At 47.2% G+C, this 27,861-nt stretch overlaps 1 protein-coding gene across 1 annotated transcript; it reads left to right on the forward strand.

The window, feature by feature from the left end:
- On the forward strand, positions 1-23,722 carry DUSP29 (dual specificity phosphatase 29). The gene is made up of 3 exons (XM_065893921.1): positions 1-200; positions 14,263-14,483; positions 23,493-23,722. Exons 1-3 carry the CDS (start codon positions 1-3, stop codon positions 23,720-23,722), a joined length of 651 nt encoding a protein of 216 aa, XP_065749993.1.
- Positions 23,723-27,861: the final 4,139 nt, after the last annotated feature.

The following is a 27,861-nucleotide window of genomic DNA, read 5'->3' on the forward strand; positions in this document are numbered from 1 at the left end:
ATGACATCCAGAGAACCGAAGACAAGCCTCAAGAATGCTTACCCGTCTGCCAAGAAGCTGCTGCCGAAGGTGGAGGAGGAGGGGGAGGCTGAGGATTACTGTACCCCCGGAGCCTTTGAGCTGGAGCGTCTCTTCTGGAAGGGCAGTCCCCAGTACACGCATGTCAACGAGGTCTGGCCCAAGCTCTACATCGGCGATGAGTAAGTGGCGAGGCCCAGCCTCACCTTTGGTAGCCAGCCCTCCCCAGGGCACAGCCCTCGCCACCTTCCTGCCATGAGCTCTTTTTAGGTTGGTTCTGAGAGAACTCTATTAGCTAGGGCTGGGTTTATTTTCCTATCACAGAAAACTCAGAAAAGGGGCTTGGGCTTCCCTGGTGGCGCAGTGGTTGGGAGTCCGCCTGCCGATGCAGGGGACGCGGGTTCGTGCCCGGTCCGGGAAGATCCCACATGCCGCGGAGAGGCTGGGCCCGTGGGCCATGGCCGCTGAGTCTGCGAGTCCGGAGCCTGTGCTCCGCAACGGGAGAGGCCACAGCGGTGAGAGGCCAGCGTACCGCCAAAAAAAAAAAAAAGAAAAGGGGCTTAAGCAAGATAGAGATTGGTTTCTCTCTCACATAAAAGAAGTGCAGAGGAAGGCGAGCTGGGGCTGGCATAGTGACTCCAGGGTCACCAGGGGCTCAGGCTCCCAGGCTCGGGCTCCACCATCCCCAGGGTGTGGTTTCTTCCTTCAGGGTTGCTTCAAGGTCTGACACTGCTAGCAGGGAAGCTGCCATCAACTGTAGGATCCAGACCACTGGAAGGCTGAAGGCAAGGAAGAGGAAAAGGACATCTTCCCGAAGGGAAGTCCCACCCAAGACTTCCCCTGCCCTTAGCTGCAAGGGAAGCTGGGAAATGTAGTCTTTTATTTTAGATGGGGATAAGACTAGCAAGAATAAAGTCAGTTCTCAGGTGGGTGGCATAAGAGCACATCACCATATGTGTCAGGAAGCACGGTAGACCCAGTAAAGTTGAGGTTACTGTCCCCTCTAGATTTTTATAGTCACCATTCCCCACTCTTCAAACAATTAGGAAGTGCCTACTGTAAATAATAATAATAATTGTACTTATTCTTTATTGAATACTATGTGCCAGGCACTGTGCTAAGCATCTTGCATGCATGACCTCACTTTATTTTCACTACAGCCCAATGAGAGGTCATCTAATTACTCCCATTTTAAAGACAAGGAAACTGAGGCACAGAGCAGTTAAGTAACTGGCCCAAGGTCCACAGCTCAGTAAATAGCTGAGAGCTGGGATTCAAATGCCGTTTGGCCTAACCCAGAAGCTTTCATCCTGCTCCTCCCGCCATCCCCCCAGGATTCCAGCTCATGGCTCATCTCTCTGAGATGGTGCAGGACCACTGCATGTGTGATTTTTAATAAACACCTTGCTGCTTAAAAACCTAGAGATAACTGTCTAGTCATGGGAAATCAGGGGCAGAACCCCCTTTTCTTTTTTCTTTCTTAATATTTTTAAATGGAAAAAGTTACAAAAATTATATGCCCTTTTACACTAAATTAAACTAAATAGAGGGTTATAAAAAACTGCATAATCTCCCTTTGTCCTCTCTTAACTCTGCCCTGAGTAACCAGCATTAAGCTCACTTTATGTATGTTATTGCAAACATAAGGAAATATATGCATACATTTAAAGGATTTTTTTTTTTTTTTTTTGTGGTACGCAGGCCTCTCACTGTTGTGGCCTCTCCCGTTGCAGAGCACAGGCTCCGGACGCACAGGCTCAGCGGCCATGGCTCACGGGCCCAGCCACTCCGTGGCATGTGGGATCTTCCCAGACCGGGGCACGAACCCGTGTCCCCTGCATCGGCAGGTGGACTCTCAACCACTGCGCCACCAGGGAAGCCCAGGATTTTTATTTCTTTTAAATAATTTTTAGCAGAAAAAAGGAATTATACTCTTCTGTACTTTCAATATTCCTTAGTATAGCTGTACCATAATTTATCCAATCATTTCTCAGTTATGAACATTGGGGAATGTGGGTTCCCCTAAATAGGGACTCTATTGTTTACTTTTTAAAAAACAATAGCTTTATTGAGATATAACTTGCATTCCATAAAATTCACCCTTTTAGAGTGTACAATTCAGCGGTTTTATTATATTTACAGAGCTGTACAACCACCAGCTAATTTCAAAGCATTTCCATCACCTCAGAAGGAAACCCTGAACCCATTAAGTAATCACTCTCAATTCCCCATATTCTCCCAGTCTTAGGCAGCCAACAATCTGCTGTTTCTATGTATTTACCTATCCTGGACATTTCATATAAATGGAATAATAATAAATGGCCAATTGTGACTGGCTTCTTACACTTAGCATACTGTTTTCAAGGTTCATCCAAGCTGTAGTGTGTATTAGTGTTTTATTCTTCTTTATTGCCAAATAATCTCTGTACTATTTTTGCAACTTTTCTGTAAGTCTAAAATTAGTTCAAAATAAAAAAGGCATGCATATACTTTGACCTCAAATATCGCTTTCAGAAATGTGACTTACAGAAATAAGAGTACCAGTACACAAGGAAATATGTACGATGTTTATCTTGTTTGAAGTAGCAAAAAAGGGGGGGAAATCTGAATCTCTTATCTTTTAATAATAAAATATTACATAAACGTAGTAACTATATTGTCCTATTTTTAAAGTAATGTAAACTCATTGTATAAATATAGATCTCTTAGCTTCCCTATTTGTAACAGGTTAACAAGAGAACCTTCCTCATAGGATTGTATGGATTGAGATAATATATGTCAAATATTAGTGCAGTGCCTAGTACAGAGTAAGCACTGAAAAAGTTTAGCTATAATAATAAAATAGTGATTAATGTAAGGAAGAAAACTTTTAAATATCTCAAAACAATCACCCAAGTCCATCACGCCAAGCCACGCCTACTAAGACTGCAGTACATTTCCTCCTACACTTTCTACATGATACATTTGGTTTTAAATTCTTTTTATATAGTTGTGACAATATTGATTATTCATTTTATCTTGTCTCTTTTCCACATAGTGTCATTCATAAACTTTTCTCTTATTATATACTTCTCATATATATCATAATATAATAGTAACAATAATTATATATGTATTATATCAGATGGATAGAAGATCATTTATTTAACCACTTTCCCTACTATTGGACATATCGGTCACTTTCACGTTCTCACTTTTATAAATAATGCTGCAGTGGACATCTTTATTCATAAACTTATTTTTAATATTTAGGATTATTTCCTGAGATCTGACCCTACAAATGGTATAAATAGGGGAAGGAGGATTAAGATTTAAAGATTTATACTGTCTCTTTCTCTGTGCTGTTCCCTTTGCCTAAAATGCCCTTCCCTTCACCTCATCTCCGTGTCCAGATTCTATGCATTCTTCAAAGTCCACTCAAGTCACTTCTGCCATGAAGTTAGCTTTCCCAATCCCCATGGTGAGAAGTAAGTTTTTTCTCTCTGTATGTTACATACTAGATTTACCTTCCCTACAGGTTATAATAGTAACAATAGCCAAATTATATTGGATTCTTACCATGTGCCGTGCCCTGTGCTAGGCATCATTGAAACCCCCTAACAACTCTATGAAGGAGGTACCATTATCTCTCCCATTTAAAAAATGAGCAAACCAGGACTTCCCTGGTGGCGCAGTGGTTACGAGTTTGCCTGCCAATGCAGGGGACACAGGTTTGTGCCCTGGCCCGGGAAGATCCCATATGCTGTGGAGCAGCTAAGCCCCTGCGCCACAACTGCTGAGCAACCCCCGCTCGCCATAACTAGAGAAAGCCCACACACAGCAACGAAGACCCAGTGCAGCCAAAAATAAATAAATAAAAATAAATTTATAAAAAATGAGCAAACCAAGGCTCATGGAGTTCATCCATTTAGTCAGTCAGTATTTACTGGGCACCTTGCTAGGAGCTTTGGGGGATACAAAGAGGAAACTGAGGTTCAGAGAAATTAAGTGACCAGCCCAAGGGTACACCACCAGGCAGTGGCAGTATATATTCTCAAACCAGGATCAAGAAAATGTGGTCAATCAGATAAAGAAGCTGTTTTCCAGTTGAGGAGAAGAGATGTGTAGACACGTAACGGGGAATAGAAAGAGAAATAGGTAGTGGGTTGGAAGGAGCATGGGGTTGAGTCTTGGCTCTGCCATTTACCAGTGTGTGATTTTGGACAAGTTATTTTACCTCTCTTCCTCTTCTACGGCAACAGTAACAAGGCTTATCTCACAGGTGAAGATTAAATGAATTAAAACAAGTGAAGTGCTAGAGTAGTAGCTGCCACATAGTAAATGCTCAGTAAGTGCTTGGTATTATGGATCTGAGAAAGCATCATAGGAGTGGTGAGTTCTAAGCTTGGCTTTGGAAGATGGATAGGATTTCAAAAGAATTCTAGGCAGAGGGAACAGGGTGAGAAAAGGCATGGAGCTGCGAACAAACAGGGTGATTCATCTGGAACATTGGGGATGAATGCAGTAGAGAATGTGCTTCCAGAGGGTCTGAGATTAAGCCAAGTTTTACTACTGTGTGATCAGCTTAGACTTAGCTGTGCTGTGATGACAGGTATCCCCAGCATCTTGTTGGCCTACCAGAACAGTGGTTTACTTCTCCTTCATGTGACATGTCCATGGTCTCTCCACTCGACTCCAGGACTCAGGACTCAGCCCCTCTCTGGGATATTGTCAGGCTCCCGGCAGAGGGAAAAGAGAGACATGGCAAACCACAGACTGACTTGGAAGTGACACAAGACACTGATGCCCACATTTCACTGGCCAAAGCAAGTCCATGCCAAAGCCTCATGACAATGGGGCAGGAAAGTGTAACACACCCCTCTGGATGGGCAGCAAACATTCCAAAGGGTAACACACAAGGTACCACAGCCACAGTCGTCTCCAGGTGCAGAGGCTTTGGGTAGGTCCTTTCAACTTTCTGGGCCTCAAAAGATGGTTACTGAGAGGATTCAAAGAAATATTGGAATGTGAAAGCATTTTGTAAATTATGAAGTAACAGACAAAGGCAAATGTTGTTATTATTGCTACTTAGTGAGAAAGAAACCTGGGAAGGTAGGTCAGGGCCAAGGGACTTTATTCAGGAAGCCACTGAGTGTCTGAGCAGGATACAAATGGCCTAGTGTAATAGAGCGACAGACAATAGGGTTTGACGCAATAAGATATGCTTACTTCCTTGACATCTGACCATAAGTTTGCTTCCTTCAATCAAGGGAATGTCACTGCCCTTTTGATTCAATCCAGCTCTGCCTGATTGAGCCCCCAAACAAACACACATGCACAGTCTAGGCAGGCTCCACAGTCAGCGTGTGTGACCTGCATGCATAGCCCAGGAGAGGACCAAGGTCAGCACCCACCTGACCTTGTCCCCATCTCTGCTCAGGGTCCCTCCTTGACACCCACTTAACAAGGTTAATGAGACTCACAGATGCTTACTGAGAAAGAAGTTAATTCCACCGTCAACACAACCACACCAAGGTTACAGCCTGGCTGAAAGTAGACACAAATGCCCGTGTCTCTCCGTCTCTTTGTAGGTATTGGCCAGAGCAGTGAAATGCTCATAGCTGGCTCCTCATGCACGAAGCCTCAGTTTTAATTTGATATTTGCATTTAGGTTGAGTTGTTTCCATTCCCTAAAAGCGCCTAAGATCCTTAAAAGCCAAGGATCTGAAAGTTAAGGTGGTTAGGATCCAGGAGTGAGAATGGGTGTCCTGAGGCGGCTAGAGCCACCGGCTGCTCCTGAAGTCTAGACCAACGATGCCTGGGACCTGCTGGGCACCAGACTGACCCCCAAGAAGCAGCTCATTCTTTCCCCACTCCTCTCTCCTCAAGCGCAGAATGGCTGGGCATCTGCTCTGGAGCCACAACGTCTGGGTCAAATTACTGGTTCCCATGTGGCCTTGGGCAAGTCACTCAAGCTTTCGGAGCTTCAATTTCTTCACCTAAAAGATGTGGATTCAATGGGTTAATACATCTGATTCTCAGCACAGTTCCTGGCACACCCACTGTGTGTGAACTATTAGAGATCAGGCAGCTTCTGGAAATCCAACTCACAGTGTGAGACGGAGGTAGAGAACAGTCACTACACTTTGCCACTCAGCGTCCCTCTGCTAAGGGCAGCCTTGGGACAGAAAACACCCCTGGTCAAATTTCTCCCATGAGATGCTATCATGAACCCAAGTCCAGGTTGGAAGGAAGGAAGTCCCTCTTATTGGGCCTTCTCCAGCCTACTCCCTCCATGGATGCTGTCCCGGCCTTCCAGGGACCCGGGTGGCCTAAGGCCTGAGGGGGCAGTACCACATCAAAGCCTTACACGCCTGTGGGTTTCAGAACATCTAAAGCATTTTCTCAATCTCAGCTTATTCCAAGGGGATCACCAAATGGGATGCCTGGTGACTCCAAGTGTCTGTTGCTTACCAGCCTGAGGAGAGCAGAGATGTCCCCCCCATCCTCCCACCCACTCCACCATCACCACAGCCTGGCGAGAAGAGGCCACCGACAGAGGGATGTGGCTGATGTTGTGAAATGTGCTGGGTCAGTGGCGGGGGTCAGTGCAGGCCAGGCAGCTACCTTTTGGTGGCCTCGTGGGGAAGTCTTCCTCGCTCAAGGGCTCAAAGCACAGCCACCCTCTCCCACCCATTTCCTACAACTTGGTAGGGGGTCTGAATCTGCAAGTGGGAACCTTGGGGACAGTGTGGAGTAGAGCGAAAGCCCTCCAGCAGGATTGGGGCAGAGAGTTCAAGCCTCCTGTGTGGGTGGCCATTCTGTGTGGCCTTTGGCAAAACATCTTATTGTTCTGGGACTCAGTTTCTTTATTTGTAAAATAAAGGGATGATTTCCAACGTCCCTTCCAGCTCTAAAGTAAAATTCTTTAAGAAATGTCTTATTAAATAAATTAGGCTTTATTAGGCTCAAGCATGTACTTGTTTTACTACTTTTAAGTCATACAAATTAGATTCAAATTAGGTTAACCAAGGGTTGCCCTCCAGAGAGCCAGGGACTGGCATTGATGATGAGATAAGAATAATTCATCACCTCTTATCAATCAGCAGTCCCTAAATGGGTGCTTCAGAAGTGCTTGAGGATGCTTGAAAGCACTAAATTTCTGTAATTTAAATATTCTCACTTTAATCTCATTCACATCTTCCATTTTCTGAGCAAATTCTTTTTTCTTTCTGTCTTGCTTCTCCCCAGTAGTCAGCAGGAGGGGAAATATCCTGGCTACCATCAAAGAGATTGTAAAGTCCCGGGCAGGACAGGCTCCCCATAGTAAGGCTTGGTTGCAACAGGATAATTGAGAAATCTCTCTTCCCTCTCACGATAGAGGCAGCCCTATAAGCCAACACCAAGGCTCTGCGAAGCTGCTCTGCTTCTGCCTGAATGGTGGGAGCCCTATTTTTATTATAACTACAGTCGCCTCCAAGGTCTGGCTTTTGGGGTCATCGACAGCCAGCAGCCCCTCCCTATAAAGCCTGACTCTTCAAATGCCTGGGCTAGCTCCACCCAGCCTGAGCTCACATGCCAGGGGCCTCTCCAGCTCACCCTTTCTGCTTTTCTGCTCCCAACCAGACCGACAGCCTCTGAAGCCAGTGGCAGCTCTGGGGCTGGCCTGTAGTCGAAGAGGCTGGAGAGTGAGAAGAAGGCAAATCAATGGCTGAGACGGTCCTCAGCTCAAGAGAGGACCTCTCACTGGTGCACCTGGACAGCTGCAATCTCTCTCCCCAAAAAAGAAAGAACTAATTCAGCCTTGAGGCACCAAGTAGAGCTAAAACTTGACCTGCTTGTCCAGGGTGGGCAGCAAAAACACAGCCAAGGTTGACAATTTAACATGCTGAATGTCACCTGAAAGAACTAGAAAACCTGGACTCTGAGCCTCCAGGTACCGAAGGCGACTAAGGTACAACTGGGCACCAGTCGTGGGCAAGGTGCCCAGGGTGAGACGCGGTGGCCCTGGCCTGGCTGGGCCTTCTCATGCTGGGTGACGGCTTTTCACCCAGCGATGTCAACCATTTCCTTTCATGCTTAGCCAAATGCCTAGTCTAGTGATTAATACAACACCATTTCTTGAAACCAGGCTTCCCATGCATTGTCTTTCCCCTCTTAGCCTCCATCCTCGAAGGTCTAGAGTCTAGGGGGGTGGGGAAGATGATGGAGAGATTTCTAAGGAGTTAAAAACACCGAGACCACCTTATGTCTTTGCAACAGTCTCTCCTGAGAACTAAGGATAGAACATCAATAAAAATCATGGTATATATTTACCCACTAAGTGAATATATGTTATGTTCATTACTGAAAATTTACAAAGCACAGACAAAAAGAATATTAAAATTCCCTATAATTCTGTTACCCAGAGATAACCACGGATAACATTTTGTCGTGCATCTTCCTATTGTTTGCCCCCCACCCTGGAATTTATCTTTTCACCTTTTAAAGAAACTTGAATATTGCATCACTCAACTTTACAAGAATCTTGTAAGGAAAGTACTGCCAATGTAATTGGTTCTATTTAACAAATAAAGAAAACTGAGGGTCCCAGAGGGTCATTGTTTTGATTCATGCAGCAGTTTAAGCTTACAAACTACACCTGTGAGCCCTGTGTTTTCTGCAGAGCCTCACAGCCAAACAGCTTCATCAACAGCAAGTAACAAGAACACGCAAAAAACCAGACAGCTAGTGAATTTTGCCTTCATATCAGGTGAATTGAGGGAGATCAAAAGCTAGAAATGTGCCTGCTGTTTTAAAATTCACTTGCAAGGAGTAGGTGTGGTCAAGACTCCAGAGAAGGAGAAGGTCACCATCAGGGTCATGCCCACGAACTGATGTGCCACCACAAGTGTCACACGCATCAGAATAAGGTGCCAGATTACAGGATGTGGGCTGTGGGTGAACAGGAGTCCATGATTAGGTGCAGGAACTCAGTGGGTCCTCACAGACGTGAGGGTACGGAGAACTGCCCAAGCTTTAGTGGACTTTCGTCAATGCCCAGTGCAGAATCCTGGCAACACGGAAGCAGCTGGTTCCCCACTGCAAGACAGCTGGTGGATGGCTTGTACAGATGCGTACTTGCATGTCCCTCCTCCTCTCTGTGACAGCACACATCTGTGGGAAATAGACTTCCGGGCAGGGGCTGAGGTATGTAGGCTAGGAATCAGGAGGGCCCCCAAGAGGTCCGAAAAAGTGGAATGCCAAGAGCTCTGCACAGGGAGACTACTCTTACTTGCCACTCCTCAACGCTGGTTAAAGCAAGTTTCCTGGAGGAACTCTGAGGGGCTGAAAGGAGGCTGGTCCAGGCCGGAGAAGGAGGAAGGGAGGGAAGGTCTCTGAGGAAGAAAGTCCCTTTCTTGGCCCTCCAACCCAGATTCAGAATCCAGAGCGAGGCCAGAGGTTCACAGGCAGGAAGAAGAGCTAAAGAGATCTGGGTCAGAAACAGGGATGTGACAACGTTCTGCAAAAGTAAAACCGTACAAGTCCAACAAATATGGGAGAAAATGTTCAGCCTCATTGCTAAAATTAATGAAAATGAGACATTTTTTTGGTCTATGAAATTAGAAATGAACAAAAATTGGAATGTTAATTTGAGCAAACTTTCTGGAAGACAATTTAGTAACAAGTATCAACTGTGTTTAAAATGCTCATATCTGTTGACCCAGCAATTCCACTTCAAAAAAATCTCTCCTAAGGACACAGAGATGTGCCCAAAGAAACACAGCAAGTTGTTTGTTTACAGTGTTTCTTATTGTAACTCCCATCACTCTGTCTCCAGGAGAGAGACAGACGAGAGAGACAGACGAGAGAGAGAGAACACAAATGTCCAAAGCTAGGGGCTTGGTGAGGTAAAACTGAGATTTACCTATGGAATGGAATAGTATGCAGCTATTGAAGGCTGTATGTTGACCTAACAAGATGTTTACAGGGACTTCCCTGGTTGCGCAGTGGTTAAGAATCCACCTGCCAGGGCTTCCCTGGTGGTGCAGTTAAGAATCCACCTGCCAATGCAGGGGTCATGGGTTCGAGCCCTGGTCCGGGAAGATCTCACATACTGTGGAGCAACTAAGCCTGTGCGCCACAGCTACTGAGCCTGAGCTCTAGAGCCCGTGAGCCACAACTACTGAGCTTGTGTGCCACAACTACTGAAGCCCGTGCACCTAGAGCCCGTGCTCTGCAACAAAAGAAGTCTCTGCTCGCCGCAACTAGAGAAAGCCCGCGTGCAGCAACGAAGACCCAACGCAGCCAAAAATAAATAAATAAAAGAAACTTTAAAAAATGCTTCCAAAAAAAAAGTTTACAATATATCACCATGCAAAGTTTTGGAAACCGTATATATAGTATTGTATATAGTATTGTAACCCCCACCCCAACCTTTATATAAAATCTATTCATGGAAAAACAACTGGAAGATCTTTTTTTTTTTTTAACATCTTTATTGGAGTATAATTGCTTTACAATGGTGTGTTAGTTTCTGCTTACAACTGGAAGATCTTATATCAAAAGGCAAATAGTTTTTATCTCTAGGGAGTAGAAATACAGGTGTTTTGTGTTGGGGGGAAGGGAATATGTTTTCCACATTCTGCATAGAACATGTGTTACTTTTGTAATTAAATGACATATTTTAATTCTTTAATATCTTTATTGGAGTGTAATTGCTTTACATTGTTGTGTTAGTTTCTGCTGTATCACAAAGTGAATCAGCTATATGTATACTTATATCCCCATATCCCCTCCCTCTTGCGTCTCCCTCCCACCCTCCCTATCCCACCCCTCTAGGTGGTCACAAAGCACCGATCTGATCTCCCTGTGCTATGAGGCTGCTTCCCACTAGCTAACTATTTTACATTTGGTAGTGTATATATGTCCATGGCACTCTCTCACATCGTCCCAGCTTACCCTCTCCCGCCCCCGTGTCCTCAATAGATTACTTACGCCTAAGATTTTTCTTAAACAACCAGAAACTGCTGTTTAGGCTCCTGAATCACCTAAATCCTAGAAGTAATTTCTTAACCCTGTTTTTCTTCTGAGCTTTTCTCCTTCAGCAGAGGCACATTTCTTAGTCTTTCCCACATATCTGAGCAGGTAGCCCTGAAAGTTAAGAAAATTAAACAACGCAGCACCAGGCAGCACCCTCCGACTCTATCCCACTCCCAGTGATAGATGAGCTAGGTGTCTGGGCCAACTGGGGATCTGCCTTCAAAACAGCCACTGTCTACTGAGAGTCACTCTGCGTATTTGCAAATCCCCATCCTGCTGTGGATACCACCCAGAGTCCTCAACTGGACTCTAAGTAAGCCAAGCTAGGGGAAATCTCCCGAGGGGTGTGTGAGGATACCACCTCCCCTTCCGGGCCCAGGTAGCCACAGAGCCCAAAAACCTGCAATGGGCTTCAGGATACCCACCAGGTCTAATCCTCCGCATGAGCCCCTTTCTCTCCCTCAGACACAGTCAAAACCAGCTCTGGTGGGGCGGCGCGGTGAATGTAGAGGTGTCATGCAATGAATCTTGTTGCATATCTACCCTGATCCTTGACCCCCAAAGCAGCAAAGTGCAAACTGTTACCGCCAGTTGATTATGTTGAAACTCAGCTGCAGAACCCAGCGAGACCAGTCTTTATGGTGGGTAGGAACTTCCTGTCAAGGACAGTTAATTTTAATTTTTCCACTGAGCTCAACCTCAAAGTAAGGTTGATTGCTACTCAGCAAGATGGACTGCATTAGTGGAGCCTTTAATTGAGCGCAGATCTATGTCCCCAAAGCATAATGTTTGTTGTATACATACTTTGGGATGAGGAGAAAAATGAAAAACAGACCTTTCTGAGGAAAAATTGAAAGCAGAATGGGTTTCGTAGTCAGGATGGCAGCCCTAAAAGCCAGCTGCGGGGCTTGGTGGAACTCCCCATCTCCCCACGCCTCAGTTCCCATGGTCTGTTTGCACATGTTTCTAAAAGCTCAAGGCCTGTGTTCAGGTCTCCCTCTTCCAAACACTGGACTCCACTGTGGTTCCTCTCATGACCAATAAAAAGCCCCAGGAAAGCAGCGATACACAAGGGGCCCTTGGCCGAGGGACCATGGCTTGTGTTTCTACTGCATGGAGCCTCCCCGCTCAGGGTGTTGATCCATGTTGGCATCCAATATGCTCACTTCTGTCCACGTCCTTTTACCAGTGGCCTTGAGATGAGTTCTCAGCTGGAATGCATTGCCACTTTTAGCCTCCTACTGTTACAGTTCCAGACCCTTGTCACCTCTTCCCTGAGCTGTAGAACTGGGCTTTGTGCTGTTGAGGGAGACGTCATCTCGAATCTCAGATGGGATCACCCTCCTCAAACACCATCAAAAGCTCTCCTTGATGTCCAAATGCAGATCCTGACATCCAAGCACTCCATGGTCAAATCCCACACTCCCTCTCCAGACCTTTCTCATCTCTCCTCTCATATGCTATGCTCTGGCCAAACCAGTCCCCTCCTCTCTGCCCCCATTCCCAATCCATCAGCAAGTCTGCTGTGACTTACTCCAGCCACCTTCCTCTCTTGGCTGTATAACCGCGACAGCCTCCAACAGAGCTCCTGCTTCTATTTTATGTTCCTCTCCAACCCATCTCCATGCATCAGCCAGACTGATCTTTAAAAAAGTAAACAATGCTCAGCCCTTCCTTAAACTCCTCTGCGGCATGTGGCATACCACATTACTTAGAGTAAAATCCAAACTCTTCCCTATGATCTACAGGGCCCACCGTGAACCAGCCCCCCTTTTCAGCTTCCCCTTGTACCACTACCACCCTTGCTATTACAGCCACACTAGTCTCCCTTCTGTTCTTAGCATCTGCTGTTGCCTCTGCCTGGAGGAAACACTTTCCCTCCAAATCTTCCCCTGCCTAGGCCCTTATCACCCCTCAGTCTTAGCTTAAATGCCACTTCCCCGCAGGGGCCTTCCCTGACTACCTTACCAAAAACAGGACCACGGTCACTCTACACAGCCTTACTGCTATCTGAAATTATTTATCCACTTATTTGCTTTCCCCATCATAATCTAAGCTTCCCAAGGGACCTTGACTAACCTGCTTATTGCTGCATCATCAGTACCCAGGACAGTGCTCGGCACACAATAGATTCTAAATCATTAAATTGGGGATAAATGATTGGTTACAGGAAATAATAAACATTTCCTGGAAGCCCTTCATTATCTCCAGCCTCCATCCCTTAGGTTGTGCTATTTCTTTGGCTTGGGCATGCCCTTGCCTCCCTCTTCCCCTCTATCACCAAGTGTTGACACTTGTAGTAAGGCAGGCTCAAAGCCCTCTCTCCAATAAAGTATCCCCTGGCCCTTCTAGGCCGAAATAACTCCTGCTTCCTTTGCCCCATGTTCCAAAGCCACCTACTTTAACATGACTTTTACTCTTTGTTCCTGAAAATTCTTGGCTTCAAGAACTTCCTAAAATCAATTCCAGTAACAGACTCCTCAAACAGCTCTCCTCTTCAGAACAGTGCTTTGCCCAAGTAGACAATGATTCACTTATCAAAGCAAAGGTTTTGCACTGTGTTCACCAATCTCTTGAACATTAAGATTAAGAATTTTGCCAGATCCCAATCAAACCGTCACACTGAATGACCCATCTTATTTTTTTTTTTCAAGTTTTTGTTTTTTTGGGGGTAGGGCACAACACACTGGCTTGTGGGATCTTAGTTCCTCTGCACAGGGATCGAACCTGTGCCCCCTGCAGTGGAAGGGTGGAGTCCTAACTACTGGACCATCAGGGAATTCCCTGAATGACCCATCTGAAACCATTCATTCGAGCCCCAACCTCCAAACACTGTAAACATCCAGAGGGTTCAGAGGAGGGGCCGGCTTTAAAGGGTCTCCCCGAGGCTCTATGAAGGTGGCCCTCTCCCTTACATTCAGCTTTGCCTAATGAACAGGTTATTCTGATGGCCTTAGAGGGGATCTGGCAGCTGACAGTCCACTCCCGCAGACCACTGGAGTCTCCAGCACCAAGCTCTTCTGTATTTGGTGAATGAAAGAATGAATGGACAAAAGAATAGGGCACAGTGGCCAAGGGGTCGGTAAGAGCAGGGCTTGGAGTAGGGAAGTCCTTCATTTCAACGGCTAGGCCTTATTTTGGAAGCCGGAATCGAGAGCGGAAACCCATGGGCTGCACCGGACTTTCCCCCAGATCCAGGCCAAGGCTTCGCGCAGCCGACCAGCCTCTTTCCCTCGCACCCAGGGCGACGGCGCTGGACCGTTACAGACTGCAGAAGGCAGGCTTCACGCACGTGCTGAACGCGGCCCACGGCCGCTGGAACGTAGACACCGGACCCGACTACTACCGCGACATGGCCATCGAGTACCACGGCGTCGAGGCCGATGACCTGCCCACCTTCGACCTCAGCGTCTTCTTCTACCCAGCGGCCGCTTTCATTGATGCTGCGCTCCGCTACGATCACAGTAAGAGACCTTCGGCCTGCGCACGGCCCCGCCCCCAGCCCTTGGCCACCTCAAGGCCCCGCCCCAGCCCGAGGCCCCACCCCCAGCCTGAGGCCCCGCCCCTCAGCCTGGTGGTAAGCGGCATCTGCACACTTTAAGTAAGCTCCCCTCGCAAATCCCGCCCTGCCAGGGTTGCTGGAAATGTCTGCTCCCCCGGAGGCTGTGCGCACCACTGAGCTTGCTGCTGCTGGGGTCTGGCCCTTGGTTGCCGCTATGGGAAGTCAGAATCAGGAGGGCTCTGAGGAGAGGCCTTTGGCCTGAATCTGTCTTCCCTGAGGCACAGCAGCCATCTTTTGAACGCCAGGGGTGGTTGGGAGCCCTCAACGGTGGGATGCTGCCAAGGTGCTAACTGTGCCTGGGTCCAGACCAGACTAATAGCCAAGAGCCTCGATGCTCGAAAACCCTCAGGGAGCTGACTTGAGTGGGAATCTAGGGGAGACTTCAGATTCTCCTGCCAGCCAACCAAGTTCATACCTGCCTCCCTCATCCTCCCACCCTAGTCATATTCAGTCTAGTAAACCCTCCTGTAGAAAGCTGACAACCTATTCTTTCTAAGTGGCAAACTATATTTGAGAATCTGAGTTTTACACTCATGATGTCCAAGTTTCCCCAAGTTAATTAACCGTCTTTTAAATCACAGTACTAGTCCTCGTAGCCAAAATGCAGTTTTAGCGGCCCTAATCCAGGTAAAGTCTACAAGGCTACTCTGGGGAGAAGGGCACAGTGTAGGTATGCATCTGGCTGAGCCAATATGCTGTGATTACTGCAGGATGTATCTCAGTGACATTCCACAGAGGCCAGAGGGACTTCAACTCCCTGATCTGTGCTCTGACTTCAGCCCTACGTGTCATACCCTTTTAGGGGGCCATCACATAATTCAGGGTATACAGTTACTAAAGGCCTTTCTTACCACAAGTGGTTGGGATTACAAGACTCAGTGACTGACCAACGGGCCTGTTTCAGGAACTGCAACCTGCAGCTGGGCCTAGGCCACGTCTGCTGGACAGTCCCAGAGTTTGTCTTTATTTTGGCTCAGAAGGCTATGACAGAGGGAAGGAAAGAAAAAAAAAAAAACCCACAGAGCTGAAGTTCTTGTCTTAGGGGATACCTCATTTCAAAGTCATCCTTTTTATGAGTCTATTTATGGACCATCTTTTGAGTTAGGCACATTCTGGGTTTCCAAGCAGGATCAAAAAAGCAACTGGACTCTGACTCATCACCATAAGGTGAAATTCGCCTCACAGTATTTGAAGTTAACTGAAAACATGTTTGACATGAAAAAACAAAGAGCTACCACCACACGATCCTTCCGATTCTGTTTAATGCGTTCAACTTGCCGTTACTATATCTTCAACCATCCCCTCAATGCAAGGGGCCTGGAAGGCTTTGGAGAAGACAAGGCTGCATTCAAATTCACACTGCACAAAAATGTGATTTCTAAGCCTTGCTTTCTCCATCCGGTGATGAAAATATTTACCTTGAAAGGTTATAATGAGGATCAGCAGTAACCCACAAAAAGCACTTAGCCTAGAACCTGGTGCACAGCAGGCTGTCAGATGTGTTTGATAAAGAGAGGTCTCGCACCACGAAGCACATAACCACACCAGCACGTGCACATCATCATCATAAAGTTTCCAACCCCCAGAAGGGGTAAAAAAAAAAAAAATGAAAAAAAGACATTCCAACTTTGAACTACAGTGGTATGATACACGCATAGGACAGCCTGCCGGGGTCCTGGCATGCCATTTTAGAGTCTGCCCCCACTGCCGGAATCGGAAAGAATGGGCTTTGGGGTCATATGTTTAGGCCTGGACAGATCTCAGAGCATCGATGTGGAGATGTCAGGCTGGTGTGGATCGCGACGGGTAGACCGGGTGGTCTCAAGCACCTAGCCGAGAAACAGTCAAGAGGGAAAAGCATATCCACAGGTCAGAGGACATGCAGGGAGTGTGGGCCTCACCCAGCTGGCTAGGGATGGGAAGCAGGACAGGACCCTGTTGCCAGTGGGAGGCCAGACTCCCTTCTCTGTGCCCTTTGTATTTGCATATCTAAAGAATTCCTCAAGCTGAGGGCTCAAACCCCAACCCTTCAGGACAAGGCAGAGGCCATAAATGGATGACGCTGGCTGCGTGTGGCCACGGGGTGAGGGGAGAGGGTGATTGTGGCTGAGCTGAGAGCCCCATATCCCCTCCAAAGGGGACAGCTGCTACTCAGTCCCAACCAATGATTGTCTTGTGAGAATCAGCGCCAATGTGGTAGATCTGACTTTTCAGGAAAAGTCTCCAATCTGGATTTTAACGTAAAATTGCTCAAATTTTAAGTGTTGGCAACAAATTGAAAATCTCTTAAAACGCGGCACAGCCCAGACAAAAGAAACCCAGTGGCCATCAGTTTGTAACCTGTGCCCTGAGTAGTCAGAGTAACAAAATAAAAAGCTCGTCAGCATTGTCAGAGACTCCATACGTGGAGATGGCGTGTGCTCAGCATGTATGGCACAGGCAGTAGGCAGCCTGGACGGGTCTAGTCACTCCCTGGAAAACTACGGGACACTCCTGTAGCATTTTAGGAGCCAGACGCATTCGCATATTCCTTATTATACTCTTGATGTAAGAGGTGTTGATGGACAGTCTGGCCAAAAGGCAAAGACATGTCCTTTTCCTTGCTCTGTCTTTCCTGTTCTTCCTTGGCTAGCTTCAGCTTAGTGTATAGCGTTTCCCACCACGGCTCCTCACAGCCAGTCTCGTTCCCTCTTTTTGAAAAGCATCCCTTGTGGTGCTGCAGAGCTGTACCTGTGGTCTATAATCTGCCACATGGGGCCCACCCCTGTGTCTGCCCTACCCTGATCTGACCCTTCCGAAAGAACTCACCAGGCTACCTCAGACACTCTTGAGAAATCGTAGAGATAATCTAGTCCAGTGTTCTGCCCTGAGAGCTGGGGAAACAGAGACCCAGAGAAGCCAGCTGATGTGCTGAGGGTCACAGAGTTAATCAGGGACCAACGGGCATCGCTTCTGTCACTCAGGCCTCACGGAAGAGCCCTTTGTCCTTATTTTGAGCATCTGGTGACTTTGCTGTATAAGAGGTCACCCAGTATCATGGAAGGTGAGACATTCCAGCTGGTTATAGGATCTAAAACAACTGAACTTGTCCTTCTTCATCAGAAAAAGAAGTACGGACAACATACTGCCTCGGGAGCCCCATTTGGACTGCCTTCACTGCTCCTGGCACAGCATCCTCAGAGCTGAGTTACTGTGGTTTTAATTTAATGAAATCTTCTAAGAAATCCCAGGGCGGATACCATGCAGCTCTAAAGATCAGATTTTAGTATCACCACTCTCCTTTTATTCTTTCTTTTACTTGAACAAACAGTCCACAGGCTGCTTTGGAAGCCATCTTACAATCTATTATGGATACGGTAGGTTGGAAGAAATAAATGAAGTCTGTGTTTGAGCAAGAGGCTGTTTCTCTGGCGCTTCTGAGCTTTAATCAGACCAGATTTTCAGGGTATTTTAAGGGTATCCTGACCCACTGCAGCACATACAAGCCTGCCCCCTGGCAGTTCTAAAACATGCCATGCATCCTTTTTCTGAGGACTTCCATGTGTGCAGAACTATTTCGGGAGAAGTAGGAACTCTGCTTTTGCAGGTTCCAAGGTAGTGAGTGGGAGACAAAGGGCATCCCACACAAACCAAGGAAGTCGGGGGGTGGTTGGTGATAACAGGCTTAGCCTATACGTCTGATTTGAGTGACAGAGACCCACCTTCTGGTTGCCAGTGAAAACGTGCCATTAGGTAAACAGTAGAGGTTCTGGATTTGGCTTTTCTTCATAAGATTGCGGGAATTCACCTTTTGGTGAAGGCCAAAGGAGAAATATTTAATTGAAACCATCATTTTTCAAACATAAATTGTGGCCTATCAGTGGGTTATAAAATCAATTTCGTGGCTTTGACTAGGATTTCTTTAAAAAAAAAACTGAAAAGATTAGGAAAGAATAGAAGACATCAGCGTACACTGCATGTAAAAAAAGCACAAATTGTTTGTGAAAGTCTTGTCTGATACACACGTACCTGTGAAGCCCCCTTAACATCTAAGTCCTCTGGCTTCAGTGGCCTGGGCTTGAATCATAGTCCTGCCACTTCCCAGCTGTGTGACTCAGACGCATTGCTTCTCTGCACTTTAGCTACCTCCTCGATAAAACAGGGATACTAATTTCATCTACCTCATCAGGTTGTTCTGAGGACTGACTACGATGAACATATAAAGTGCTTGGAAGATATGGGCTAGGCTGAACCCATGTACTCGTTAGCTGTGAATTTTATGATTTGCGGAGGGCGGGAGGCGGTTGACACACAAAGAAGTGTGAAAGCCACTGACCTAGAAAATGCCAAGCCTGACAATGCTCCCTTCGGCTTCCTCTGGTATGGACCATGCTGTGAACAGGCTGAATGCAGCCTTCCTTGCATGTCTCCTGAACTCTCCTGGGAGCAGTTTCTCACCATCCAACGCTGGGCCCCAAAGGGTGGTGCTTAGCAGAGCCACAGAGCAAAGAGGGAGCAGTGCCCTGAGAGTCTGGGGACGGGTCCTCTACCCTAGGAGGCCCACCAAGCTCACACGGCTGACGGCATTAGTGCTGCTGTCATGAAAGCAAAGTTCAGCCGGGAGGACCTTCTGCTGGAGCGGAGGACCCCCAGCCCCTTCCCCCTCTCTCTCCCCTCCCCCCCTCCCGCTTAACAGACTTCAGGCTCCCTAAAGACTTAATGAACTACAGCTTTCGTCTGTTTCAAGTCTTTAGTCATGACAGAAAGAATTACCCTTTTTGCCAGGGGAGGAAGAAACGCTTTAGTTATCAGCAGAGCTGGCAAGGGGCCAGGCAGCCTCTGGAACAGTCTGTGGGGATTAGAATGCCAGAGGTAGACGTTCCAGTCCAGGAGGACAGTCACGTCCATGAGCTGGGCCAGCCACCCCCAAACCCCACCCAGCACTGAAGAAGCCGCCCTGCTTCTCGCCCTCTGGCCTTTCTGGCCCAGGTGCACGGGGCGGGGGGAAAAGGCGGCCACACTCTTGCAGCTCAGCGATGGGGACTGGAGGCCTGCATGGTTAGCCTGTGGAGATTCGTGGAAACGAATCCTGATAAAATTAACAGTTTTTTATGGGCGCCTTCTGTGTCAGCACTGTGTGTGTGGAAAGGCCACCAGTAGGGTCCTTACCATAGGGCAGGGTGTGCAGGCCTCTCCAGCTGGGGTGGGTGGGGAAAGAGAATCCTGGTGCCTGGTATTGGGCCCACTTGCACAGCTCATGCTGCCACGGTTGCTGACCATCACTGCTGTCCTGGGCTTGGTCCCATGAGGCAAGTGGGGAGTGGAGGTGAGAGGGACACGGGGAGCCACGTCCATTCAGAAGTGTTCTTTGCCAAGCTCTTCTCATCTCCTGCTGGCGCTCCATAAACCCAGTGATGTCCGTGAGTGTCTCCTTGGTCATCCTTCCCGGCCTCAGGCATAAGAATCAGGAACAGGGACAGCACTGGGGTCACACAGCTCAAGGTGCCCCAGCCAGCTTGACCCCAGCAAAGGGATCCCAGAACCACAGGAGAGGGCTGCCACTGGGATGGCAGTGGTGGCAGTGCTGGGGACAGCCAGAGACGCTAATCTCATTACTTTTTCTGTCCCCAGAGCACAGCAGCAAGTAGCCACCACACAGTAGGGTCTCAATAACAAGTTGCTTTTAACTATTTTTAGAGATGGCACCATCATCCTGGGTGACCTCTAGCAGTCATTTCGCCTCGACTCTTTCCCCATCTGTAAAGCAGGGATGAGGATGATGAAATCTTGATGGTTGTATTAAGGATGAAATGAGATAAAACATGTTGAGGTGCTTTGTGGAAAGCTGCTTCTCATGGTGATTTCTCATTCGGCCCAGCTGTTGCCATGATAGTGGTGGATTTCTCATTCGGCCCAGCTGTTGCCATGATAGTGGCGGAAGGGAGCTTTTTTCTTGTGGAGGGCTTTCTCTAGTTGTGTAGTCGTGGCGAGCGGGAGCTACTCTTCATTGTGGTGCATGGACTTCTCACTGTGATGGCTTCTCTTGTTGCGGAGCACGGGCTCTAGGCACATGGGCTTCAGTAGTTGTGGCTCATGGGCTCTAAAGCATGGGCTCAGTAGTTGTGGTGCACCGGCTTAGTTGCCCTGTGGTATGTGGGATCTTCCCAGACCAGGGCTCGAACCCATGTCTCCTGCATTGGCAGGGGGATTCTTAACCACCGGACCACCAGGGAAGTCTGGTGTGGAGATGCTTCTAGATCTTCCAGTTCTCGAACTTTATGGTCTCAGATCCCTTTCACACTCCTAAAAATTATTGAAGGCCTCAAAGAGCATTTATGTAGGGTAGATCTATCAATATCTACTCTATTAGAAATAAGAACTGAAAATTGTAAAAATATTTATTTAAAACTAATAAAGTGAACCCACTGCATATTAACATATTTTTATGAAAAAAATTATATTTTCCAAAATAAAGTAGGGAAAAGCATGGCATTATTTTACATTTTTGCAAATCTCTTTGATGTTAGGCTTATGAGAATCCAGGTGGGTTTTTATATCTGCTTCTGCATTCAGTCTGTTGTGATATGGTGTTTTGGTGGAAGTATATGGAGAAAATCCAGCCTTACTCAGATATATAGCTGGAGAAGGAAGGGATATGTTAACAGCCTTTTCAGAAAACTGGATATTCCTCTTTGATACTACACCAAAACTTGACAAGTGAAAGCGTCTTAAAGGTGAGTTGTGATGTGGAATCTGAAACCATATCTATAAACTTCGTACTCTGTTACATGAAAATCCATTGGTCTCTCTTGCATTTTGAATGGATTTTTTAACCCACACATGATTTTGTAATATCTCACATTGGTTATGTGGAAAATCTTGTTCACTAAGTTATGCAGATCTTCCAAATGTTGACACTTTCACTGTACATTGTCAGAAGACACATTTGTTAATATGACTGCCGATCTTAACAGAAAAATCTTAAGAGTATTGTGAAACTGTCAATCTCACAGTAGATACAAGTTTTCCAAAATTCTAATTTTTGCTTGAAAGCTTGCATTTTATCACTGGCAACGGATACTCTCAATTGTTTTCTTTGATGTGACAGGCTCACTTTGTTCACCTTCGAGAAAAAGTCTGCCAAATACCCAAGTTTGAATTACCATGGTTTTTCTGTCATTTACTCTTTTAAGTAAAAATGGTGTTTCATGAAACAGTGGCTAATTCATCTTGCAACTCAATCTCCCATAAGCTTTTCCCTGAGATAACAATCGTACTTCGGTATGCAGCCAGAGTGCTTTATGTACACGTCCCATTTCATCACACAGAATATTAAGAAGTGTAACCAAGGGCTGAAATTCGATAAAATTAATTTTAACTGCTTCATCAAAGATATTCTTAAGGGAAATTGGCTTGTTTTTTCCCCAAGAGTGCTTGGTGGTGAATGCAACGATTACTACTACAGTTCAGTGTCCCTCCCATAATTCACGCTAAGGCACCAGCAGTTCTTCCCACCACTGCCTTTGTACCATCAGTGCAAATGTCAAGAGTGAAAGAGACGAGCACCGCCGCAGTACTATTTTGAAAATAATGTTAACTCCACAGATCTCCTCAGAGTACCTTGGGAACCCCCAGGGTCTTGGCTCATGCTTAGAGAACCGCTGATCTAGATGACAATTTGGTCACCTAAGCTGTAAGAATATTCATCCCCTGGTTATACCACATGACACAATAAAACTATTTTAATTTTTAAAAAATCTGACCGTGTGATTTTTACTGAAGTGGCTTTGCTCACAGCTGATCTGAGGTTGCTGCCCCTTTTGACAGTTGAGGAAGTAGAGGCGCCACAGGCTGAGTGGCTTACCCCACACCCAGGTGGTTAGTAGCAGAACCGATCTCGAACCCAGGACTGCAAGAGAGAAGGCCAGGGCTCTGCAGGCTCCTGAGGCCACGTGAATGCTCACAGACTCCACGGCAAGCAGACTGCACCCTCTGTCTCGGCCCCTCAAAGGGCCCTTTGGGACTGTGGGTGCTCTCTCCTTATCCGAGGTCAAATGCAGCAGCACTGCAAATGGTGCAGAAAGCCTGCATTCCTCCACAATCCACCTGCAGCCGTGGACGGGACGGAATGCATCCCGTTCAAAGTGGATTATGGTTCATCCATACAGAGGAACTCTGTGCAGCCACAAGAAAAAATAACAAAAGAGAGAACTCTTCAGAGACTGATATACAAAGGTCTCCAAGATACACTGTTAAATGGAAGAAGCAAGGTATAGAAAAGTTTGTAAAGCTTGCTACCTTTTGGGCAAGAAAAGAAGAGAAAAAATATGTTTTTGCTATGTATATGCACAGATAATTCTCCGGAAGAAGAAATTGGTAATACTTGTTGCTTTGGGGAACTGAGGAGGTGGGTGCGAGGGAGGCTTTTCAATGCCATCATTTTATACCTTTTGAAATCCGAACCCTAGTGGCTGCCCTATTCAAAATAAGTAAGCATTAAGTAAATAAATAATATGAATATATTATAAATATAAATAAATGAAAAGTGAGCGTTAAAAAAACTCATAAGGCTCTCCCTTGGAGGTGCTTTGGCAGGTATGAAGCATCAGTTTCAATCCCACCTCCTCCTCACCGAGGCAACAATAATAACATCTGTGACTTACTGAACCTTTAATATGCACCAGGCAGTGTACCAAGTTGCTTTGCACCAATTGTCTTCACACCGACCCTAATGAAGAGGATACTGACAGTATCCCCATTGTACAAATGGGGAAGCTGGGGCTCCCAGCCACTCAGTAACCTGCCCAGGGTCCTACAATAGTGGGAGAGTCAGGATCTGAGCTGGCTCTGCGTGAGCCTCGCACCTATGCCCCACCCTCCAGGCCACCCTGCCCCTACAACGCGGGTGTTTCTTCTCCCCACTCCACTGCAGATAAGATCCTGGTCCACTGCGCCATGGGCCGCAGCCGGTCGGCGACTCTCGTCCTGGCCTACCTGATGATCCACAGGAACATGACCCTGGTGGACGCCATCCAACAAGTGGCCAAGAACCGCTGTGTCCTACCCAACCGGGGCTTTCTGAAGCAGCTCCGGGAACTGGACAAGCAACTGGTGCAGCAGAGGCGACAGGCCCGGCGCGGCGCGGACGGTGCGGAGCTGTAAGGCCCCCTCACGGCGTGAGCAGGATACTCGGGAATGAAGGGGCAAGGTTGAAAATAGCTCTGGCCTGTGACTTCCTTTGTCACAGAGAAGGGACGTGAAACCAAAGCTTGACTCCTTCCAAAGAATCTTAAACTTCCCAGGGGCCGGTGAACAGAGGGGATAATTCATAGCGGCCTCCGGTAGGAGGCCAGCACTTGGCTTCACAGCAAAATGGGGCAGACGGGCTTCCCAGCGGAACTGGCTACAAGTGAGCACGCATGCGCCGTTTTTCTGTTTTTTTTTTTGCTGTTGTTGGTAAGACGGATGCGGAAAAGGATTAAAAGATGCGTAGACATTGTGCTGTGATTAAATATTTGGCTTTGTCTGAAAGTCACATTCTTTAAAAAATAATTTAAAAATATAACTTTATTTTCTAACCACAGAAAAGTGCCTGCGAGAGCTGTTACAGGAGAGTTTGCACCGCTTGTTAGTCAGTCGGCTGTCTGGGGTGGGGGGTGGGCATGGGGAGGACGCGCGTTTCCTTACCGGCGGCTCCTGCATCTTCCTTTCGATGGAATCCCCAGGCTCAGGTCACCATCCATAGATGCTGCTCTGTGGAAGAGGCAGAGAGCAATTCATCTGGTAGGGGTAGGGAGTGGCGGTCCCCTGCATAGAGGCCGCCCGCTTTGGGCTCCCCTACCTTCCTCAGGCAGCCAGGGCTGTTCAGAATCTTAGCCAGAGGCGCCACTACCCAGAAAAATTCAACAAATTCTGGTAAATTTGAACAAGAGTTTGACTTTATAATTTTGGAAGGAGACAATCTTTGGGGGACCGGAACTTGGGGAAGCTTATTTTGCTTTGATTCTAGTCAAAGCAACATGAGCTTGTTTTCAGTCCCCGAAGAAAGTATTTGCAAATGTGTTTGCCCTGGAATGAGAGAACCAGGCAGCCCGCTGAGCTCAGGTGTGGAGATGCCCCCGCCCCTGAGAGCTAAGCCAGTCACCATGATGGCGTGATTCTCATTCTTGAGGAGAAAACAGCAGCAGGCGGCAAGCGGGGAGAGATGGCTTCTAGAACCAGGAGCTAGAAGCCAGACAGAACCCAGAGAGAGATGCTGATGGAGATGCCAGCAGTCCAGGACCAGAAATCAGAACTGCCTGATAAAGGCCTACGGGGAAACCAGGAAAAGGGGCCCACTAGGGGCTCAGCAGCTTTGTAAAGCCACCCGAGGGTCACCCTGTAACCTTAGGGCGGCTGCCCTGCTTTTGTGCCAGAGAGGAGGACCTGTGGCCTGGGCCCCTGTGGCTGGTAGGGCTTCCTGGGATTGCCTAGTATCTGCTCTGGGATGGTCACCTTGGCCCATAATGGGTCCTCATAATGACTCAGATTTGGGTGTAAGGGGAGCCATATACACAGGCTTTTGGGAAAGAGATGTAGACCAAAAGGGATTCTAGTGGCCCCTACCTAGACCTTCCCATCATAGGATCCCAATAGCCCCCTCTAAACTCAGTTATCTCCTAGGTCTGATCTATTACTTATCCAGAAAGAAAGATTTCCATTTTAATAAAATGTTAACTTTTATCCATCATAATGAAGTATTTACATTTAAATGAATCCGTATGTGGGAAGGACAGGTCCAGTGCTGGTGTTCCTGGAGTGCTCTTTCGGTGTTCTCTCTCCAACCTTCCCACACGTTCCCACCTCTTTGTGGGGCTGCAAGTCCTGCTGAGGAAAGCAGAAGTTGGAGGTCTGGTCTCTTTAAGATGGGAGCCAGGGGTAGGGGAAAGGAGGAACAGAAGTTTTTTTTTTCTTTAATAAATGTATTTATTTTTGGCTGCATTGGGTCTTCGTTGCTGCACGTGGGCTTTCTCTAGTTGCGGCGAGTGGGGGCTACTCTTCGTTGCGGCGCACGGCCTTCTCATTTCAGTGGCTTCTCTTGTTGCGGGGCACAGGCTCTAGATGCACGGGCTTCAGTAGTTGTGGCTTGCGGGCTCTAGAGCGTAGGCTCAGTAGTTGTGGTGCACGGGCTTAGTTGCTCCGCGGCATGTGGGATCTTCCCGGACCAGGGCTCAAACCCGTCAGGGAGATTCTTAACCACTGAACCACCAGGGAAATCCAAGGAACAGTTTTGGCAAAAGAATTTAAATTCTTCAGAAATAAAATATTCATTTGGTCAACAAGTATTTGAGAACCTACCACATGCTAAAATTTGGGTTAGGAGGCCAATGCAAAAATGTATGCTGTGATAAAGTGGAATGAGGGAAGCAGGTACTGAGGTGGAGAAGCATGGGGATGGGATGGGGAAAAACCCACTTTAGACGAGGTGGTTGAAGAAGACCTGAGCAGATGGGATGAGTGAGACTTGAAGGAGAGCACCTGCCAAATGGGGAGGGAACATTCTAGGCTGAGGAATAGCACAGGTGAAGTGGCACCAAAGTGGCAAAGAGATGTGTTTCTAACCCGAGGTGGTGTGTTTCTAACCTGAGGTGGTGTGTTTCAGGAGCTGCCCATCCGTGAAGCTGGAGCTTGTGGGTGAGAGGGCAGGTGGACGCAGAAGGGTAGAGAGATTGGACTTTATTCCAAGTGCAAATAAGAACCACCGATGAATTTTAAGTGGCAGAATGGTCTGATCTATGTTTTAAGAAGATCACTCTGGAAAGAAAAAAATATCACCCTGACTGAAGTAGAGAGAATGGACTGCAGGGAGGAGGCAACCAGTAAGGAGGTTGTGGAACTGTTGACAGGAAGGAGGAAGATGGTCTGGACTAAGCTAGTGCCAGGGGACTAGTATTCAAGATTATTTTGGAATTATCTTGGGGAATACACAGAACCTGCTGGGAGGGGCGAGAGAATTAGAAGACAGTGATTCGGTTTCTTGGTGGTGCCTTAATACTGAGATGGGGTTGACAGGGCCAGAAATGGGGGTAGGGGGTTGGACATCACCAGTTTTATCATGTCTGAGGCATACAAAAGGTGTCCCATGTCATTTCACCTTGAATCTAGAGAGAGCTCAAAGGAAGGTCCACTACTAGAGACATAATACTGGGCATTATCTGCATAGAGGTGGTGTTGGAAGTCATTGTACTGGGTGAGATAATGAGAGAAGACAGAGAGGGAGCCCCAGGCCTGAGTGTTTGTTTGTTGGGAGGCAGATCCAGGAAAGAAGATGGAGGAGGGGGAAGGAAGACCAGGAGTGTGGGTACCGAGAAACTGAAGGTCCTGCTTCAGAATATAACAGTACTTGTACTGTAAACCAGTACTGCTTGTAACAACAGAGTAACCTATATATGCAGAGCACCTAACAGTTTTAAAAGCATCATGTATTTGTTACCTATGCCTTTAAATCAGAGATTTGACAAGTTAGGGCTTTTCCCCAGAGTGAAGTGTTCTAGGACAAAGGGCTGCGATTTGGGGAGAACCAAGTTTGTTTCTGCTCACAGATTTCAGCTGAGTGTGTTTGGGCAATTAGGTTAGCTTGTTTGAGCCTCAATCTCCTCATGTGTAAATTGGAGAAACTGCCCCATTTCCTACATAGGGTGGATGTTTGTGAGTCATTATTTTTGTGATACTATTTGTGAGCCATTGTTTCTAAAACATAATGTTGGCGAGGAAAGCCGATGGCTTCACACCTGGGTAGGCACCACTTGTGCTGGTAAAAAATAAAGGCTGCAACTGACAACCACTTGTTAAGCCTCCTATAAATGAAAGAACACATTACTGGGTTTACAAGATGTGGCCTGCTGATGAATCTCACCTAATGGTGACTCTGTTTCAGTCCTGATGAATCCAAGCTCCTGTTCTCCCAGATCGTTGGTGTCACATTTAAGGCCAAGCTGATTTCTCTAAGTGAGAGTAAGCAAGTGCAGAGCAGCGGGCAGGGTGATCTGAGGCCACTTCAGGTCAGCAGTTTCCCTCCTACACCAAGCCTTTCCCTTCTGTCAATGAACATTAGGACTTTGGGCCAGCAGAGGGGCTCCCCTTTCTGGCTATGCCGCAATCCCTAGGGAGCCTGTGAAACACAAGGAGTCCCCAGTACTGTTCTTAAATTATGGTGCGGCAGGTCTGGGACAGTGACTGGGACTTGTCCTCAAGTTCCCGGGAGGACTATGAGGCAGGCAGAGTGGGGGGAGCCCAGATGCCACAGACCACAAGCGTGTGGT

The sequence above is a fragment of the Phocoena phocoena genome, chromosome 16 (genome assembly GCF_963924675.1).
Source record: "Phocoena phocoena chromosome 16, mPhoPho1.1, whole genome shotgun sequence".
NCBI classification, from domain to species: Eukaryota; Metazoa; Chordata; class Mammalia; order Artiodactyla; family Phocoenidae; genus Phocoena; species Phocoena phocoena.